This window comes from Mustelus asterias, chromosome 22 (assembly GCF_964213995.1).
Source record: "Mustelus asterias chromosome 22, sMusAst1.hap1.1, whole genome shotgun sequence".
Taxonomy (NCBI): Eukaryota; Metazoa; Chordata; class Chondrichthyes; order Carcharhiniformes; family Triakidae; genus Mustelus; species Mustelus asterias.
In genome coordinates this window covers 33,058,516-33,077,922 of record NC_135822.1, presented here as the reverse complement: position 1 = coordinate 33,077,922, position 19,407 = coordinate 33,058,516, and the positions used below count along the sequence as shown (strand labels likewise).

General features: G+C 43.9%; 1 protein-coding gene across 2 annotated transcripts in view; it reads right to left on the bottom strand.

Moving 5' to 3' along the window:
• Nucleotides 1–13,176: 13,176 nt before the first annotated feature.
• exosc10 (exosome component 10) overlaps nt 13,177–19,407 on the bottom strand; it is a 63,629-nt gene continuing 57,398 nt past the window's right edge. The window contains exons 23-26 of one of the 2 annotated variants that reach the window (XM_078239105.1): nt 18,914–18,981; nt 14,611–14,681; nt 14,032–14,091; nt 13,177–13,370 (exon numbers count right to left, since the gene is read on the bottom strand). In XM_078239105.1, the coding sequence (XP_078095231.1) occupies nt 14,061–14,091; nt 14,611–14,681; nt 18,914–18,981 (170 nt within the window). In that variant the 3' untranslated portion in view covers nt 13,177–13,370; nt 14,032–14,060. The remainder of the gene's footprint in view (nt 13,371–14,031; nt 14,092–14,610; nt 14,682–18,913; nt 18,982–19,407) is intronic. The other variant, XM_078239104.1, reaches the window with a different exon arrangement.

Sequence of the window (19,407 nt, the reverse complement as noted above, 5' to 3'; positions counted from 1 at the left end):
ATGTGGCCTAACCAGCGTTCTATACAGCTGCATCATCAGACTCCAGCTTTTATACTCTATACCCCGTCCTATAAAGGCAAGCATACCATATGCCTTCTTCACCACCTTCTCCACCTGTGTTGCCACCTTCAAGGATTTGTGGACTTGCACACCTAGGTCCCTCTGTGTTTCTATACTCCTGATGACTCTGCCATTTATTGTATAACTCCTCCCGACATTATTTCTTCCAAAATGCATCACTTCGCATTTATCCGGATTAAACTCCATCTGCCACCTCTCCGCCCAATTTTCCAGCCTATCTATATCCTGCTGTATTGCCCGACAATGCTCTTCGCTATCCGCAATTCCAGGGAAGAAGCTGTTCTTGAGTCAGTTGGTACGTGTCTTCAGACTTTTGTATCTTTTTCCCGATGGAAGAAAGTGGAAGAGAGTATGTCTGGGTGCGTGGGATCCTTGATCATCTTCACATCATCTCCACACTCTCACAGGGAGCAATTTGCATTTACAAAGGAATAACATTTTCAACACCATATTCAGTGCTATGATCTTTAACAGCAATCAGAAGCTCTAACCTCTGATACCCTGCGCGTTAACACTCAAAATTATAATCACAGCAATTACAATTTCTAGGTTACAGGTTTTCACTATCAAAATGTGATCCATTGATTCTGCCTACACTTACCGCTGACTTGGAAAAGCAGCCAGCATAATTAAGGACCCCACGCACCCCGGACATTCTCTCTTCCACTTTCTTCCATCGGGAAAAAGGTACAAAAGTCTGAGGTTATGTACCTACTGACTCAAGAACAGCTTCTTCCCTGCTACCATCAGGCTTTTGAATGGACCTACTTCGCGCTAAGTTGATCTTTCTCTACACCCTAGCTATGACTGTAACATTATATTCTGCTCCCTCTCCTTTCCTTCTCTATGAATGGTATGCTTTGTCTGTTTAGCGTGCAAGAAACAATACTTTTCACTCTACTAATACATGTGAAAATAATAAATCAAATCAAATCAAAATAAAACTTCATCAGATTGTTTTAAAACACATTTTTAAGAAGAAATAAGTGATGATATATTGTTCACAAACTCCAATCAGGCAAATTAAACACACTTGGCAAGCAACGGGCACATCATGGGATAAATCTAGAAATTCATGGAATAGCCCCATGCACTTTACCTGCAGATGAAGGGTGGGGGTGGAGGAGAGGTGGCAGGGGGGGCACATAATACACCCACTGAGTTATTGAGACAGAATCAGAGGCAAACAATGGCCGATGTTGTCACCATTCTATTTCCCACCTCTTTCCCTTCCCTGCCTAGTATTTTTCTCAGTCAAATGTTTTTTTTAAATTCCCCCTTTAATGTCGTTATTGACTTGGGTGCAGTAGACGCATACGTTAAAGTATTCTGCTTTCCAACAACTTGGTGTGCAAAAAAGAATTATTCTAAACATCCCAATTTTGTTTCAACTACCAATCCAAAATTCATGCCTCCTTGTTACAGATTCACCAATCAATGGGAACAGTCTTCCATTTTTTGCCCCCTTAGATATTTCCAAAACTTTGAACAATTCTGTTGGATCCCTTCTTGACCTTCTCTGCTCTAGTGAATATATGATGTGGAGATGCCGGCGTTGGACTGGGGTAAACACAGTAAGAAGTTTAACAACACCAGGTTAAAGTCCAACAGGTTTATTTGGTAGCAAAAGCCACACAAGCTTTCGGAGCTCTAAGCCCCTTCTTCAGGTGAGTGGACCACTCACCTGAAGAAGGGGCTTAGAGCTCCGAAAGCTTGTGTGGCTTTTGCTACCAAATAAACCCGTTGGACTTTAACCTGGTGTTGTTAAACTTTTTACTAGTGAATATAGCCCTAGTGTCGCAAGTGCCTCATCCCAACCATAACCTTTCAACCTGTGAACAACCCAGTAACTTCCTGTTTCAATGTTTCTACAGCTCCAACATCCTCTCAAAGACGGGATGCCCAAACTGCGCTCAGTATTTCAACTGTAGCATGTAGCCTCCAGGATTTGAGTAGAAACATCCAGGTTGGTCATTCTAGTGCAGTACTGAGTGAGTTCTTCACTGTTGGAGATGCCATCTTTTAAATGAGACACTTTGGGTGGCACTGTGGCTAGCACTGCTGCCTCACAGCACCAAGGATGTGGTTTCGATTCCTGGCTTGGGTCAGTGTGTGTGTGTGGAGTCTGCACGTTCTCCCCATGTCTGCATGAGTTTCCTCCCACAGCCCAAAGATGTGCGGGTTAGGCGGATTGGCCATGCTAGTGTCAGAGGGACTAGCTAGGATAAATACATGGGGTTGTGGAATAGGGCCAGGGATTGTGGTCGGTGCCAACTTGCAGATCGAAAGGCCTCCTTCTGCACTGTAGGGATTTTTTGATTCTAACCTGAGACTCCAATCTGCCTCGCAGATGGATGTAAAAGATCCTATGACACTACTTTGAAGAAGAGCAGGGAAGTCATCTCCAATGTCCAGGCCAGTATCTATCCATCAATCAACATCACAAAAAAACCAACTCATCAGGTCATTATCACATTGCTGTTTGTGGCAGCTTGCTGTGCACAAATCGGTTGCCACATTTCCTACATTACAACAGTGGCTAGACTTTGAAAGTACTTAATTGGCTGTAAAGTGCTTTGAGATGTCTGGTGGTCGTGAAAGGTGCTACATCAATTCAAGTCTTTCTTTCTCCTTATATCTATATCTATCATTTATTCATATGAGAATCAAGAGTGATCCCAACACAGATCTCTGGGGCACTCCAGTAACTACACCTTACAATCCAAGAAGCAGATGTGCCTTAATCTCCATCCTTTAGCTTTCTTTCTATCAGTTTACCTTTAGCACCATGGACCTAAGCCGCTGCAGTAGCCCAATATAACACCGCCAAAATCTAAATATACCCCACATACTGTATTTCCAATTCGATGATAATTTCTTAGAAGAATTTAATGAAGTATGATTTGCTTTTTACAAATCCATATGATTCTCCTGGATTAATGATTCTAATTCACTGTTTTATTCTTTATGGTATGTTGCAATTTTTTACTACTGAAGTAAGCCTTTAATAAAAAGCTTTGGAACTATTTCCATGCAAGATCAGGCCATTGATCCATCCATATAGCTATTCAGTTTCCCCTTTCCAGCATTCTTTCTGGTTGTATCACAGCTTGGTATGGCTCCTGCTCTGCCCAAGACTGCAAGAAACTACAAAAGGTCATGAACGTAGCCCAATCCATCACGCAAACCAGCCTCCCATCCATTGACTCTGTCTACACTTCCCGCTGCCTCGGAAAAGCAGCCAACATAATTAAGGACCTACGCACTCCGGACATTCTCTCTTCCACCTTCTTCTGTCGGGAAAAAGATACAAAAGTCTGAGGTCACGTACCAACCGACTCAAAAACAGCTTCTTCCCTGCTGCCATCAGACTTTTGAATGGACCTACCTTACACTCAGTTGATCTTTCTCTACACCCTAGCTATGAATGTAACACTACATTCTGCACTCTCTCCATCTCTGTGAACGGTATGCTTTGTCTGTATAACGTGCAAGAAACAATCCTTTTCACAGTATATTAATACATGTGACAATAATAATTCGAATCAAATCAAAACCTTTCCTAAAGAAAGGCCACTTTAACAGCCTCCATCCATGTGACTCTTTCCGTCAGTGTTGGAATGAACTGGGCTGACTTCCTTCACACGTCTTTCAAGAAACAACCCAGAGTTGCAAAAAGCACTTCCAAGTGCAGTTTCACCAAGGTCGGAAAGTCCTTCTCTCAAATTATATGTTGCCGTTCCAGCAATGCACTTCAACACTCGTTAGTTTTCCCAACTGTTTGTACAATGCCATACCAAGGAAGACCTTCTGCAGTCAATGGACAGACTGTCTCCTGCCCATAAAGGAGGTTTGACCATCAGCCTCACAAAGACAAAGGTCATGGTCCAGGATGTTGCCATATTGTCACCTGTCAACCTTGCCAGTTCAACACTGGAGCTGCTAAACAAATTCTGGCAGTCAGTCATTTGATGAAAGCAAAATATTGTGGATGCTGGAATCTGTAACAAAAACAGAAAAGCTCAGCAGGTCTGACAGCATCTGTGGAGAGAGAATAGAGTCAATGTTTCCAGGCTGGATCACCCTTCATCAGAGCTCATTTGATGCTGAAATCAACATATATATTGCAAAAGCTGGAGCTGGTTAAATCCAAGTGAGATAGTGTGGAACCAACAGCAACCTGGCCCAGAACTCCAAACCACGTGTCTCATAGAATAGAATCCTACAGTGCAGAAGGAGGCCATTCTGCCCATTGAGTCTCCACCGACCACAATGCCACCCAGGCCCTATCCCCATAACCCCCATGCATTTACCCTGACCTGTTCCCCCTGACACTACAGGGCAATTTAGCATGGCCAATCCACCTAACCTGCATAACTTTGGAGGAAACCGGAGCACCCAGAGGAAACACACGCAGACGCGGGGAGAATGTGCAAATTCCACACAGACAGTAATCCAGGTCGGGAATCGAACCCAAGTCCCTGGCCCCTGAGGCAGCAGTGCTAATCACTGTGCCACCATGCCGCCACACCTCCATCCTCAGTGTGTACGCCTTTACAGTAATGAGATCTGGGGACAGGAGAAAAGGCTGAACGGTTTCCACCTTAGCTGTCTCAGATGAGGCTACATATAGATTTCACTGGGCCATTTATGGGTCATATGTTTCATATGGGGACAGTTTGGATTTGGCTGGGGTGGTACTAGGCTGGAATTGGAATGCTTTACTGCAACATTGGGACTATAGAAATGCAAGTGGTTGAATGACCTGTTGATCTTCGCTGTTGAGACTCGTACTTCAATAGTGACTGGTTGGGTGAGGAGACCTGTGCAATCCAAACCCAGTGTGGAGTCAAGATGAGCAGGGAAGAAAATGGAAAAGGATCAGAATAGAAGGAACAATGGCGACTCTCTAATACTCTTGGTCAATTTATTTCTGTATACGTGTCTGTTTTTTGAAGAGGGTTTCGGACAAAGGATCTCTGTTTTTCCCTTTCAATGCAGCCTTCGCATTACTGTTATTTATTTTGGTCATAATCCTCTTTTAAAGTCATAACTCCGATCGAATGGCTCCTCTCAATTCATGAGTGTTCTTTAGAGATTTTATTCTTCCCAGCACAAAGGACCCTGTGCACAATCTCCAAGTAAATGGTGAAATGAGAAATAATCTGAATGGCCCACCAGTGAGGAGATACATTATGAAGAGAGTTTTGTACCAGTGTGTTTTCAGCTTTTGTGATGGATATGGCTCCAGCATCTTGTGAACTGCTCTTCTGCGATGACACAAAGGACAAAACGTTCTCTCTCACCAAAGACTCGTGTAATCCTCCATATGAAATGCAGAAACAAGTTTAATGGGAAAAGAATGAAAAGCAATAACCCAGATACTGATAAGGAGATTAACTTTATCAAGTGGAAAGATGACTGTGCAATTAATTGGGCATTTATTGTGTCTTAACTTTATGCATTCTACCTTGAGAATCATATCAAGGCCTTGGAGAAAGGATTCAATATACTGGGAATGAAAGATTAATGAAAGCAGACCAGAGTGACTGTGGTTCTATTCAAAGAGGGTGGAAAGGAGATCGTAATCAGGTGTTTGAAACCATAAAGTGACATCGGGGAACACGGCTTTCACTGGTTGGTAACAAACATAACCAGTTTCTGCTTAGTCCTGACATTCCATCAATGACATTGGTGTCCCTTTAAACCTGCCTTGCCACTCATTGTCACCCCTTCTTTGTGCAACTGGCGGGCATAAATTTAAGACCTTCACTAAAAAGGGTGGCACGGTGGCGCAGTGGTTAGCACTGCTGCCTCACAGCGCCAGGGACTTGGGTTCAATTCCAGCCTTTGGTGACTATGTGGAGCAGAGAATAGAATCCCGACAGTGCAGAAGGAGGCCACTCAGCCCATCGAGTCGACACCGACCATTCGAAAGACCATTCCACCCAGGTCCACCCCCATGTGTAACCCTGCGCATTTACATATCTCTGGATACTAAGGGACAATCTAGCATGGCCAATCCACCCAACCTGTACATCATTGGACATTAAGGGGCAATTTAGCATGGCCAATCTACCTAACTTAACACATCTTTGGACTTTGGAAGGAAACTGGAGCACCCGGAGGAAACCCAGACACAGGGAGAACGTGCAAACTCTACACAGACAGTTATAAAATCATACAGAAGGTACGATACAGAAGGAGGCCATTTGGCCCATTAAGCCTGCATCGACAACAATCCCACCCTATCCCTGTAACCCCACATATTTACCCTGTTAATCCCCCCGAAACTATGGGCAATGTAGCATGGCTAATCAACCTAATCCACACATCTTTGGACTGTGGGAGGAAACGGAGCACCCGGAGGAAATCCACGCAGACACGGGGAGAATATGCAAACTCCATACAGTGGCCCAAGCCAGGAATCAAACCCAAGTCCCTGGCACTGTGAGGCAGCAGTGCTAACCACTTTGGACTTTGCACATTCTCCCAGAAAAATAATCCATGAGAGCTTTTAAATAGATTGCTTGATCAGTGAGTTGGCACGGCCACCAATGGGCCAAACGGTCTTTTGTATGGTAAAATGGACCCACAATGCAAAGCTATCCTCAGTCTAGTTCAAAACTGGGGATTACTTTTAAGAGAGCTATATTGGGAAATAGAAAACACATTGAATGGTGGTTAATAGCCTTTTTAGTCCACTGTGCATTTTTGTTTTTGCCAGGACAAATCTAGAGATAGCCGCAGTTTCTTGCCCCTTCCCTGTAACTCTTACCTTTCTCTGCTTCAATTGTTTATCCAATTTTCCTTTCAATGATGCAGTGATTTGTGCCTCATGGTTCATTTATCCTGGATAAATGTAATGTCATATTGGTAGGACCAGCACGTACCATATAGAGGGAACAATACTGAAAGAGGTTGAGAGAGAGAAAATGATGTAGATTTCATTGTTCACGGATGAGTTAAGGTTCATGACCAATGCCAAGAATCCGTAGCTAAAACAAATTGCTTGTTAGATTGCATTAATAGACCTTGCAATACAAATCAGAGGACAACCGCTATTATGCAGGTCAGCGGTTAAACTGCATCTGGAGTACTGAAGCCAGTTTTGACCCTCTCACTTGGTGGCCGTGTTACATTGGTTATTAGGTATCAGGAGTGGCTTATATGGTGGCATTCACACCTCCGAACTCTGGAACGTTGTGTTCCAGTCCCATTCCTGAGCACAAAAATCAGAGACTGACACTCCGAGTGCGGTATTAATGGAGTGCTGCACTGTCAAAGGTGCCATCTTTCAGGTGTGACGTTAAACTGAGGCCCTAACTGCCCCCTCAGATAAAAGCAAAAGATCTATATCAAAGAGGAGGAGGGGAGTTAATCCCGTCCTGTCTGACAATTTATCCCTAAATCAACATTATAAAAAAATAATCAGCTCATCAACACATTTGATTTGATTTATTGTCACACGTATTGGGATACGGTGAAAAGTATTGTTTCTTGCGCTATACAGTCAAAACATACCGTTCATAGGTTCCATAGGGGAGGAGAGGGTACAGAATATAATGTTGCAGTTACAGATAGGGTGAATAGAAAGATCAGTTTAATATATGATAGGACCTTTCAAAAGTCTGATGGAACAGCATGGAAGAAGTTGTTCTTGAGTCAGTTGGTATGTGTTTTCAGACTTTTGTATCTTTTTCCAAAGAAAGAAGGCGGAAAAGACTGTGCCCCGGATGAGTGGAGTCCTTAATTATGCTGGCTGCTTTCCCGAGGCAGTGGGAAGTGTAGACAGAGTCAATGGATGGGAGGTTGGTTTGCGTGATGGACTGGGCTACGTTCACAGCCCTTTGTAGTTTCTTGCAGTCTTGGGCAGAGCAAAACCATACCAAGCTGTGATACATCTGGATAGGATGCTTTCTATGGTGCATCTGTAAAAATTGGTGAGAGTCGTAGCGGACATGCCGAATTTCATTAGCATTGAACATTGAACTCAGTAAGCTCCCACAAGCAGCAATGTACTGCAATCCTTTCACCATAAGTGGCTACACTTCAAAAGTGCTTCACTGACTGTGAACCATTTGAGACATCCAGTTGCCATGAATGCCATTATATCAAATCAAAAGTCTTTCTTTGTTTAAAGTGGGAATATTTTGGTGCCAAAAGCACACAAATATATTACTACCCTGACATCCTTCTCTTTGGCCCAGTTGCCATTTTAGAAGATGTCAGAATCTGCTTTCATAACACCACAGTAACAATGCTCCCTTTTTAGCTGCATTTGCAATCTCCTTTCATACTTCATTGTCTCATTTTATACACTGACATCAGTTGCCATTTATATATTCTGTAGTTAAATCTTTCAACGGGAGCACATGCTGTCAGATTAGTGACTGATCCTGTGAACGAGATTCCAATCGCAGCAGAATGGTTAGGCAAGTATTTCTGGTGCTTATGTGATAAACATGAGCACACTGCCTTCAAAGCAATGCCAATGTTAAGCTGTCCAGAGATCCGAGTTCGAATCCGGTCAAAACTAGTGACACAAAATTGTTAATTCATCAATAACTCGACGATTTCGGAGAGCATGAGGTGCACAAAATGGGACTGATGCTCCAATTCACAGCAGGCCTGCTTCAGAGGATTGGATAGCAGAGATCAGTGTTTTTCAAACTTCTGACTGCCCACTTTTACCAAATGGCCATCCCTTGCGACCCACATCATGTGGGCTGTGTAATCTGTAGTCGGGATCCACGTCAGCAATGAGTCAATGAAGTTGGAACCATGTCAGGCATGAGTCCAAAGTTTCCACTTTGTACGAACATTATACAGTATAAACGTCAGGGGGTCCATTTCATAGAACCCCTACAGTGCAGAAGGAGGTCATTTGACCCATCCAGCCTGCACCAAAATCAATCCCACCCAGGCCCTATCCTTGAAACTCCACAATATTTACCCTAGCTAATCGCCTGACATTAAGGGGAAATTTAGCATGGCCAATCCACCTAACCCGCACATCTTTGGACTGTAGGAGGAAGCCGGAGCACCCGGAGGAAACCCACGCAGACACGGGGAGAATGTGCAAACTCCACACAGACAGTGACCCCTGGCCGGAATTGACCGCGGATTCCTGGCGCTGTGAGACAGCAATGCTAACCACTGTGCCACCATGCTACCCAGATTTCAGGTCCATTTTCCAATTTATTCAGACCATATTTTGGCACAAAGGAAATCAGTGTCAGTATTTTGCAAACTCAATAAAAGTCCGAAATCAGACAATACACTCATCTGCCATCCATGGAAAATTGACTGCTGTTTATTTGCGACAGATTTCTCATTTATAATGCACCTTTGGAATGCAGAGCTCACCAGAGCAACGTGCTGCTTTTAGGTGAAAACGTTAATAGGGCAGTGCCAATTATCTCTATCTGTTACCATCACATCAATGAACCTCCCTGGTGGGTGGGATGTGTCACATCAATAACTACATATTGCTGCATCTACTGAAGTCCGTGGTTAATGTGTCGATTATCCTTTCTCACATACAGCTGTAATTTTAAATAAAATGTCGCAATGGTTTTCCTGTTTTTCAGATGACATCTCATTTTGAAATTGATTCAACAGCAGAAAACTTTTATGCACACGGGAAAAATAATCATAGAATCTCTACGGTGCAGAAGGAGGCTATTCGGCCCATCGGATCTGCACCGACCACGATCCCACCCAGCCCCTATCTTCATAACCCCATACATTTACCTTAGCTAGTCCCCCAACACTAAGGGGCAATTTAGTGTGGCCAATCCACCTAACCCACATATCTTTGGACTGTGGGAGGTAACCAGAGCACCCGGAGGAAACCCACGCAGACACAGGGAGAATGTTCAAACTCCACACAGTCGCCCAAGCCAGGAATTGAAAACCCGGGTCCCTGGTGCTGTGAGGCAGCAGCGCTAACCACTGTGCCATCGTGCCGCATGAGTTGGATTGCGAGATAATGGGCCAGATTTTCCAGCCACATGTGCCCCAAGCCTGGAAATTCCCACCAGAATTCAATGGGCCATTGAATGATCTGCTGAATTTTCTGTCTCGCCCGCTACGATTCCTGTGGCGGGCGAGACAGGAGAAATTCAGCCAATGACAATGCTTGCAAACTCTGAAATTATATATAGCCTGCCTTCGTGGCAGGAAATTTGAGACTCAAACATAGTCCACTGATCGGGCAACCTGCGGTACCGCTGCTACTGTAACAATCTAAACAGGAGTACAGGGAAGAGATAGAGAATCTAGTGAAATGGTGCAACCACAATAATCTCTCCCTCAATGTCAGTAAAACAAAGGAGATAGTCATAGACTCCAGGAAGCATAGTGGAGGATATGTCCCTGTCTACATCAACAAGGATGAAGTGGAAATGGTCGAGAGCTTCATGTTTCTAGGTGCCCAGATCACCAACAACCTGTCCTGGTCCCATCACGCCGACGCTACAGTTAAGAAAGCCCACCAATGCCTTCAGTTTTTCAGGAGGCTAAGGGAATGTGGGCGGCACAGTGGCAAGCACTGTTGCCTCAGCGCCAGGGGCGCGGGTTTGATTCCCGGCTTGGGTCACTGTCTACACAAAGTTTGCACGTTCTCCCCGTGTCTGCGTGGGTTTCCTCCGGGTGCTCTGGTTTCCTCCCACAGTCCGAAATGCTGGTTAGGTACATTGACCATGCTAAATTCTCCCTCAGTGAACCCGAACAGGCGCTAGAGTCTGGCGACTAGGGGATTTTCATAGTAACTTCATTGCAGTGTTAATTTAAGTCTACTTTGTGGCCAATAAATAAACTTTAAATTTGGCATGTCCGCTACGACTCTCACCAATTTTTACAGATGCACCATAGAAAGCATAATTTCCAGTTGTTTCACAGCTTGGTATGGCTCCTGCTCTGACCAAGACCGCAATAAACTACAAAGGGTCATGAACGAAGCCCAGTCCATCACGCAAACCAGCCACCCATCCACTGAACCTGTCTTCCCGCTGCTGCGGAAAAGCAGCCAGCATTATCAAGGACTAAACGCACCCTGGATATTCTCTCTTCCACCTTATTCCGTCGGGAAAAAGATACAAAACCTGAGGTCACGTACCAACTGACTCAAGAACAGCTTGTTCCCTGCTGCCATTAGACTTTTGAATGCACTTACCATATATTAAGCTGATCTTTTTCTCCACCCTACCAGTAACTCAATGATATATTCTGCACCCTCTGCTTTCCTTCTCTCTCATGTACTCTCCCAACGGTATGCTTTGTCTGTATAGCGCGCAAAAAGCAATACTTGTCACTGTATCCCAAATACATGCGACAATAATAAATCAAATCAAATAAATGGGATTTACTGTACATTTAAAAATACACCTCTCCCTTAATTTTTAGCTTTTCCTTCAGAAAGTAACTTGAATTGTACGAGGCAATACTAAGCTTTTCCTTCACATCAAAAGCCCTCATGCTGGCTGTCATTGACTGAGAAGTCCTCATTGTCATACCGCCTTCTACAAAATGCGCTCTATAAACAGAACACCCTGTATTTTTTTAAACAGGATCACATAAGATGCTGCATTTTTTTTTTGGAACAGGATCAGTTTATAGGGCAGCGAGAATTTACCCAGTGACTCATTCTCAACATCTCACAAACCACTTGCGGGACGTGGCTCCCACTTTGAAAACGCCTGGCGCAGGTGAAAATTGTCCTGCATGTCTGATCATTCTCTCGTCCAGCGAAAAGCTGCATTTCCTCCCATGCAGTTTCTCGGGGGGGCTAACCACGATGCCCATCTCCCTCCTCGTTTGCAGCAGTCTTAGCATAAGGGACAGCAAATTTAAAACAGAGTTGAGGAGAAACTACTTCTCCCAAAGGGTTGTGAATCTGTGGAATTCGCTTCCCCAAAGTGCGGTGGATGCTGGGACAGTGAGTAAATTTAAGGAGGAGTTGGATAGATTTTTAATTGGTAATGGGTTGAAGGGTTATGGGAAGAAGGCAGGAAAACGGGGATGAGGAGCTTATCAGCCATGATCGAATGGCAGAGCGGACTTCATGGGCCAAATGGCCTAAATCTGGTCCTATATCTTATGAACTTGCACCTTATCTTCCAAAATCACTAAGTCACTCTATGATCCTTTCCAAGGAGGAATGGTTCAAGGCAGTGTCAGTGAATATTGCAGCCCAATGTCCAATACAAGAAGCAGAATCACCCAACTGAGAAAAGCAAGTATAGGCTGCACTGATATGTAACATATGACCATCTGACTCTAGTTAAACAAATCAAGCACCTGTACTAACCTGACTGGTATTTTGGTTCATTCTTTAAACTACAATGACAGCTGGCATAGCCAAACTGGATAGAAAATGCTGACATAGGGATTTACACATTTAAATGATGAAAGAAAGCTGCGACACAATATCATGACAATAGGAAGTAAGGTTTGTGAGTACAAAATGCATGCCCTACACAATCTATTGACTATGAATCTAGCAACGTGCTACATCTGGAACCTACAGTTATGGCAATGAAGGTTTGGTTGATGACATTTCCATGGAGCCAGTCTTTCCCATCACTAAGATTAAATCTGTAAATATTTCAAACCAATACATTTAACCCCCTTCGGGAAAGTGGGTAAGTGTACCTAATCACGTGATAAAGTTCCATTGGCCCCGGTTTGATTCCCACTCTAGCCGAGTAAGCAGGTCTCAGCTGAAGCTTAGCCCTGGAACTGGCCTCAGCACCTCTGGGTTAAGGAGAGGCAATCCCCAATCCCCCCTAACATGACCAGAACTCTCACTCCTGACCTTTCCTGAGGCCCCTGTTTGAAGGATATGTGTACGGTCAGATTGGTGATGCAGCCCTGGAACACAATGCTTGAAATCAAGCTTCATAAATGAATGGCTATTTGGATCAGGCATCAAATCAGTTCATAAGAAGGGATAAATAATCGAGGAATTTTCCCCCCAGAATGATACATGAGTTTTGTCTCTGCAAAAATGTTCATTACTTTTCAGGATGGCAGTTGTCTACAGGTTCCAGTTCGATGCTGCAATCGAATTAATAACCACCCAAAGGCAAATTTACCATTTTGTTAAAAGGTTTATTGTATAAAGCCTCTCACAGTGCAACAATGTCCAAGAAATTCTAGAAATTAAAACCAATCAAGTACATAATATTGACGTGGAAACAATAATAGCCTGGCAGCAAAGGTAGTTTTGTTCAGGGCAGTCCGACCTCAATCTCTATCTCTTTGGCCAGCTGTGCCTGAAGCCTCTGCGTATCAGGGAAAAGGAAAATACATAGATTAGCATTATGCAACACATCCTGATTTCAAATGGCTGACAAGAGGGATTAATTAAAATTAGAGCTCGATTGTTCGTGGCGACGTCAGAAAACACCCCTTCACACAAAGGACAGTGAAAATCTGGAATTCTCTCCCCCAGAAAGCTGTCGAGGCTGAGGGTCCATTGAAAATTTCCAAACTAATGTTGATAGATTTGGAGCCAAGGCAAGTATTTGGCATTAAGATCAGCCACTATCTAATCAAAGAGAAGAACAGACACAAAGGGGCTTAATGGCCTACTCTTATTTCTGTCTGCCTGAGAAGAACCATCTCAGATTAATTTTGGAATTGGCATATTATAGTTAAGTACTTTTTGACTGGTTTATAAAGACCAGAGGCACATAGTAGGCATTTTAGTCAAATGTCTGCTTTTATTACCAGATTTCAGGCTTTCAGGAATAATAACCACCCAAAAGCAAATTTACTATTTTGTTAAAAGATTTATTGTATAAAGCTTCTCACAGTGCAACTATGTCCAAGAAATTCTAGAAATTAAAACCAATCAAGTACCTTTCATCACCAGTGTTCTGTATTGCATTCAGTGATTCTGTCTGTTTTACAATGAATAGGAAAACTTGTGGCTTCACTTACAATACGCAGAGAGGCCGCTCTACTCCCCATCAGAAACGTGTACTTGAAAATACTGGGATGCTTTAAAATGGAGGCATTTAACATATTTCAGTCACAGGTTTTTTTCTGCAGTACTCCATGCAATGACTATGTATTGTAGCATCTGATGTCACTCCTTCATTCAGGTTGCTAATCATAGAATCCCTACAGTGCAGGAGGCGGCCATTTGGCCCATCGGGTCTGCACTGACCACAATCCTCCCAGGCTCTATTCCTGTAACCCCGCATATTTACCTTGCTAATCCCCTGACACTAGGGTCGATTTAGCATGGCCAATCAACCTAACCCGCACATCTTTGGACTGTGGGAGGAAACTGACGCATGTGGAAGAAACCCATGCAGACACGGGGAGAGCATGCAAACTCCACACAGACAGTGACCCAAGGCCAGAATCGAACCTGGGTCCCTGGCGCTGTGAGGCAGCAGTGCTAACCACTGTGCCACCCCAAATGTGCAACTAGGCTGGATATGCTTTACATCCTGGTGCAAGGGTGAGGCTTTACCAAGTTATTTCAGTAATAACTGCTTTATAAGCACATACCTGTCTGATTTATTACTGGTGAAGGTCATGCTTCTGTTTCCTGCAGATTGACGATTCTTCTTTCCAGTTTTCTAAACCAGAGAACGTTTAGTTAGGACTGTTTAAAGATATTTAAAACCTTCCATTTATAAATGTTCGTATAAAAATAACGCTACAGAGCATTCATCCAGCTTTGGCATCGACACAAGGTCAACATCACAGAAAAGGCTATAATCAGAAAAGTTTACAAAAACATTTATTGAAAGTACTTTGATGGGAAACGCACAGAAGCTGATTTTTTCGATCCAGTTATGGTGATGAATTGATGCAATTGGGAAGTTTGGAAAGAAAGTCATAGAAATGTAGAAACTAGCAGCAAGAGGAGGCCATTCGGCCCTTCGAGCCCACTCTGCCATTCATTTCGATCATGGCTGATTATCAAATTCAATATCCTGATCCCCCTTCCCCCCCATATCCCTTGATCCCTTTAGCCCCAAGAGCTATATCTAATTTCTTCTTGAAATCACACATTTTGGCTCAACTACTGTGGTAGTGAATTCCACACATTCACCACTCGCTGGGTGAAGAAATTTATCCTCATCTCAATTCTAAAAGGTTTACCCCTTATCCTCAAACCATGACCCCTAGTTCTGGACTCCTCCGCCATTGGGAATATTCTTTCTGAATCTACCCTGTCTAACCCTGATAGAATTTTATAAGTTTCTATGAGATCCCCTCTCACTCTTCTAAACCCCAGTGAATATAATCCTAACTGACGTAGTCTCTCCTCATATGACAGACCTGCATCCCTGGTAAACCTTCACTGCACTCTCTCTATAGCAAGGACATCCTTCCTCAGATAAGGACACCAAAACTGCACACAATACTCCAGGTGTGGCCTCACCAATGCCCTCACAATTGCAGCTAAACATCCCTATACTCAAATCCTCTCGCTTTAAAGGCCAACATACCATTTGCCTTCTTTACTGCCTGCTGTACCTGCGTGCTTAATTTCAGCGACTGATGCACGAGGACTCCAAGGTCTCTGGGTATCCACCTCTCTCAATTTACACCCATTCAAGTAATAATCTGCCTTCCTATTATTGCTACCAAAGTGGACAATCTCACATTTATCCACATTATACCGCATCTGCCATGCAGATGCCCACACACTCAGCCCCCTTCAATTTTATTGAAACAAAACCTTGTCTAGTGCATCGATGCACTCAAGTGCAGGTCTGGACAGTTACACTGGTGACCAACATCATTTGCAAAGATGGGGGTCCCATACTCTCCTCCAATCTTCACCAGCTTTTGCACATTTTGGTGGTTAAAGTTCTGTAACAACTCAAGTAGCTGGCTTCTCAAGAGTTATTACTTTTTATTCATTCATGGGACATGAGCGTCACTGGCTGGTCAGCATTTATTGCCCATCCCGAGTTGCCCTTGTTCAGAGGGAAGTTCTTGTGCCTCCGGAGTCACGCGTAGGCCAGACCAGGTACGGCCGGTAGATTTCCTTCCACAAAGGACATTAGTGAACCAGGTGGGTTTTTCCGACAATCGACAATGGTTTCATGGTCATCTTAATTCCACATTTTTAAAATTGAATTCAAATTCTACCACCTGCCGGTGGCGGGATTCAAACCCAGGTTCCCAGAACATTAGCTGAGTTTCTGGATTAATAGTCTGGCAATAATACCACTAGGCCACCGCCTCACCAGTAAATGAGAGCAGGAAGAATAGTATCAGCTAAGAATTGCTCCTTTTTAAAATAAAGGGAAGTGGATAAATATTAGAAAAATAAATTATTTAAAAAGGGCACAGGGAAAGGATTAAAGAATGGACAGATTTCAGAAAGTCAGTGCAAATACGATAACCTAACTGGCCTCCTCCTGTGGGTAAAATTCTACCTTTCAGTCATAGTGAAAACCCTCAAATACAGAATAATCCCAGGCAGTTTGGGACAATCCATTGGTATGCCTGCTGACTGCAGGCTGAACATATATGAAGCTGTGATCCAGCTTTAAATTTGATAACGCAAATACACCAACAATCTTATAACCGACAATGGTCCTGTAAATGTGTAATATATCCCTTGCCTTTTTAAATGAATACAGGCACTATCATTCGCATTTTTGTTGTTTAAAAACCATGCGTGAATCTGGATGACTAGTTAACTGGAAAATGTGTCCCATAAAATAGCCCTGTAACATCACAGGAGACCAAGGCCCCTGATGCCTAGGGTGCAAATTCACAGCAAAAAAACCACATTTACAAGGATATTTTCAGAACTTATGAGTGAAGATAGGATTTGACAAAATATCATAACTGAACATCTCACCCATGTCAATATATCCCTAGTAACTGCACTGACACAGACCTTATCAAGTGACTGAGTACATATCCAACATCTTCTACTCTACAAAGCAACAGTTCGCACTTACACAATGCTTTTCACAGCTTCTGAAGGTCTAAAGTGCTTCTCAACAATCAATACTTTTGAAATGCAGTTATTGTTGTTAAATCAGGAGCTGACCCGTGAAAGGCAGCAAACGAATGAATGCTCATTTAGACTGCTTTGGTGATGAGGATTGAGGGACACCGGGAGAACTCACTACTCTTCAAAAAAAAATTGTCATGGAATCTTCTACAACCGACACAAACAAGAAGTTGGGCCTTGGTTTTAGAGCTAATTCGAGGAAGAGCACTTCAGACAATGCAGCATTCCCCCAATACTACTCTGAAAGGTCAAATCCTCAAGTGCCTTACACTCACAATCATTCAGAGGAGTGCTATCACAAAGTCAGGCTGACATTATCAACAGTTTAAGAAGATTGAGGGTGGGATTCTCCCAAAGAAATTCTAAGTGCTGAATTTATGTAAAAACTGGAGTAAATCCCACTGTTTTTTCAGCGGGATTTTCAAAATGAATCTCCCACATGAATCCCATTAGAAATCTATGGGCGGAGCCTATTCCCGCTGAAGAGGCCAGCGGCATTGTGCTGCACAGGCCACTGCGCATGCGCCGATCTGTCAGCTCCACACTGCCGGTCTCCTGATTGCTGACCAGCACAGCAAAACCCCCATCACCGCCCCACTGATCCCACCGCGGGCCGACCGCTGGCTCCCGGACGTGTCCAGGCCAGCCCCATCCCACCCCTTCCCAAATCTCCCCACCCGCCACCGACAGCCCCGATCCAACCTGATGGCCAGCCCCGATCACTGGCCTCCCTCCCTCTGCCACCAATCCCTAAAGCAGAGTGGCAGTGGGACCCCTAGCTGGGTAGGGCCGCCAGCTCCTTGCTAGTGGGGAGCTGTTATAAACCCTGCTGGACTGGTGGGGCGGAGATGCTAGCAGGCCCGGAGTCTTCAGTCCTGGGCCCGCGACTGGGTTGCAAATCCCCATTTGAATAATTTATTCAGCTCCACGCCGATTTCTGGCATAGAGCTGTCGATGCGGGAAATCCGGCAGCCAGAGATGCACTGAGGCCGTGGTGCTCAGCGGTAAGCCCGCTACATGGCCTCCGCTCGAGTCTCCCGGCCCTCTGTGCTGCTAAAGCAGCATGGCGGGCTGGGAGAATCGCCCCCAAATATTTTTAAAAACAGATGTCAACGAACGCTGTGTTACTTATTAACCCGAGGAACAGAGTAAACATGTCTCACTTTCCTGACAGACTACAAACATTGCACTGACCAGCAAAATTAAGTACAAGTCATTATACTTAAAACTTTTCAATTGCAATTCTTTCTCTAACCATGTGACAGTGTTTGCTCCTGTAGATCTGGTTATAGCACTGCCGGTGCACAATGCCAAGGAATCATTACCCCTCTGTTACCTTGTCTAAGTGATTATTCTTCGCGAGTGAATTTGGACACTAAGCTACGGATATTCCTGGGCTTTGGAAGGGTGCTGCGCAATCTAAACTGACAGGCAATTTGGGAAAGATCTCATTCGACCGGGTCTTTGTCCCCTTTCAGAAAACCTAGGGCAGAAGTGAGAGTTTCTTACATTCATAAACTTTTGTGGCGTTGGTGGAAGAGGTGAGACTGGTGAGGAAACATTAGCCACCAATTCTGCTCCAATGCCTAGCATGCAAAGATGCAGGGTACTGGCTTCCTCGTGTCATGGGGGCCAAGATTGTCAGTTTCAGAATGGCATCTCTAAAATGAGTAATAAGCATTTTTATAACGTTTTAACTGATCTTCGATTGGAATGTCACAATCCCCACAGGATTCATGGGGGCCAGTTCACTAAAAAGAAAATCTAAGTTGCATCATTGCATGAGTTGGCCTTTTTGGTGCATATTTGGAATAGTGGTTTTACCTTAGAATGAGGCACTTCTGCTTCAGAACTGGGATCAAACTGTGTTGATTCCTTAGATTTGCTGCCAGCTGAAAGATAGTATCAAAATATTCTAATATAAATGCACATTTTACACAATAACGCACCACCTATTAGTTGAGCTTTTCAAAATTTGCCACAAACTTGTTTATAGGTTATGGAAGTTGAACACAATCCTTTTCCACTTCAAAAAAGAGAAAAAAAAAACAGACTGGCACTTCTGTTAAAGACACAATAATTATAGGTTCAACAGAAACCTTCCTGTGCTCTATGGAAATTGACTTAACAAGCTTCACCTGCTGCCTCAGAGCAGGAGGATCATAGAATCCCAACAGTGCAGAAGGAGGCCATTTGGCCCATCAAGCCTGCATCGATTCTCCAACAGAGAATCTTACGTAGGCCGACTCCTTGCCCCATTCCCATGACCCCAAATAATCCCCCGAATTGACACATCTTTGGACACTAAGGGGCAATTT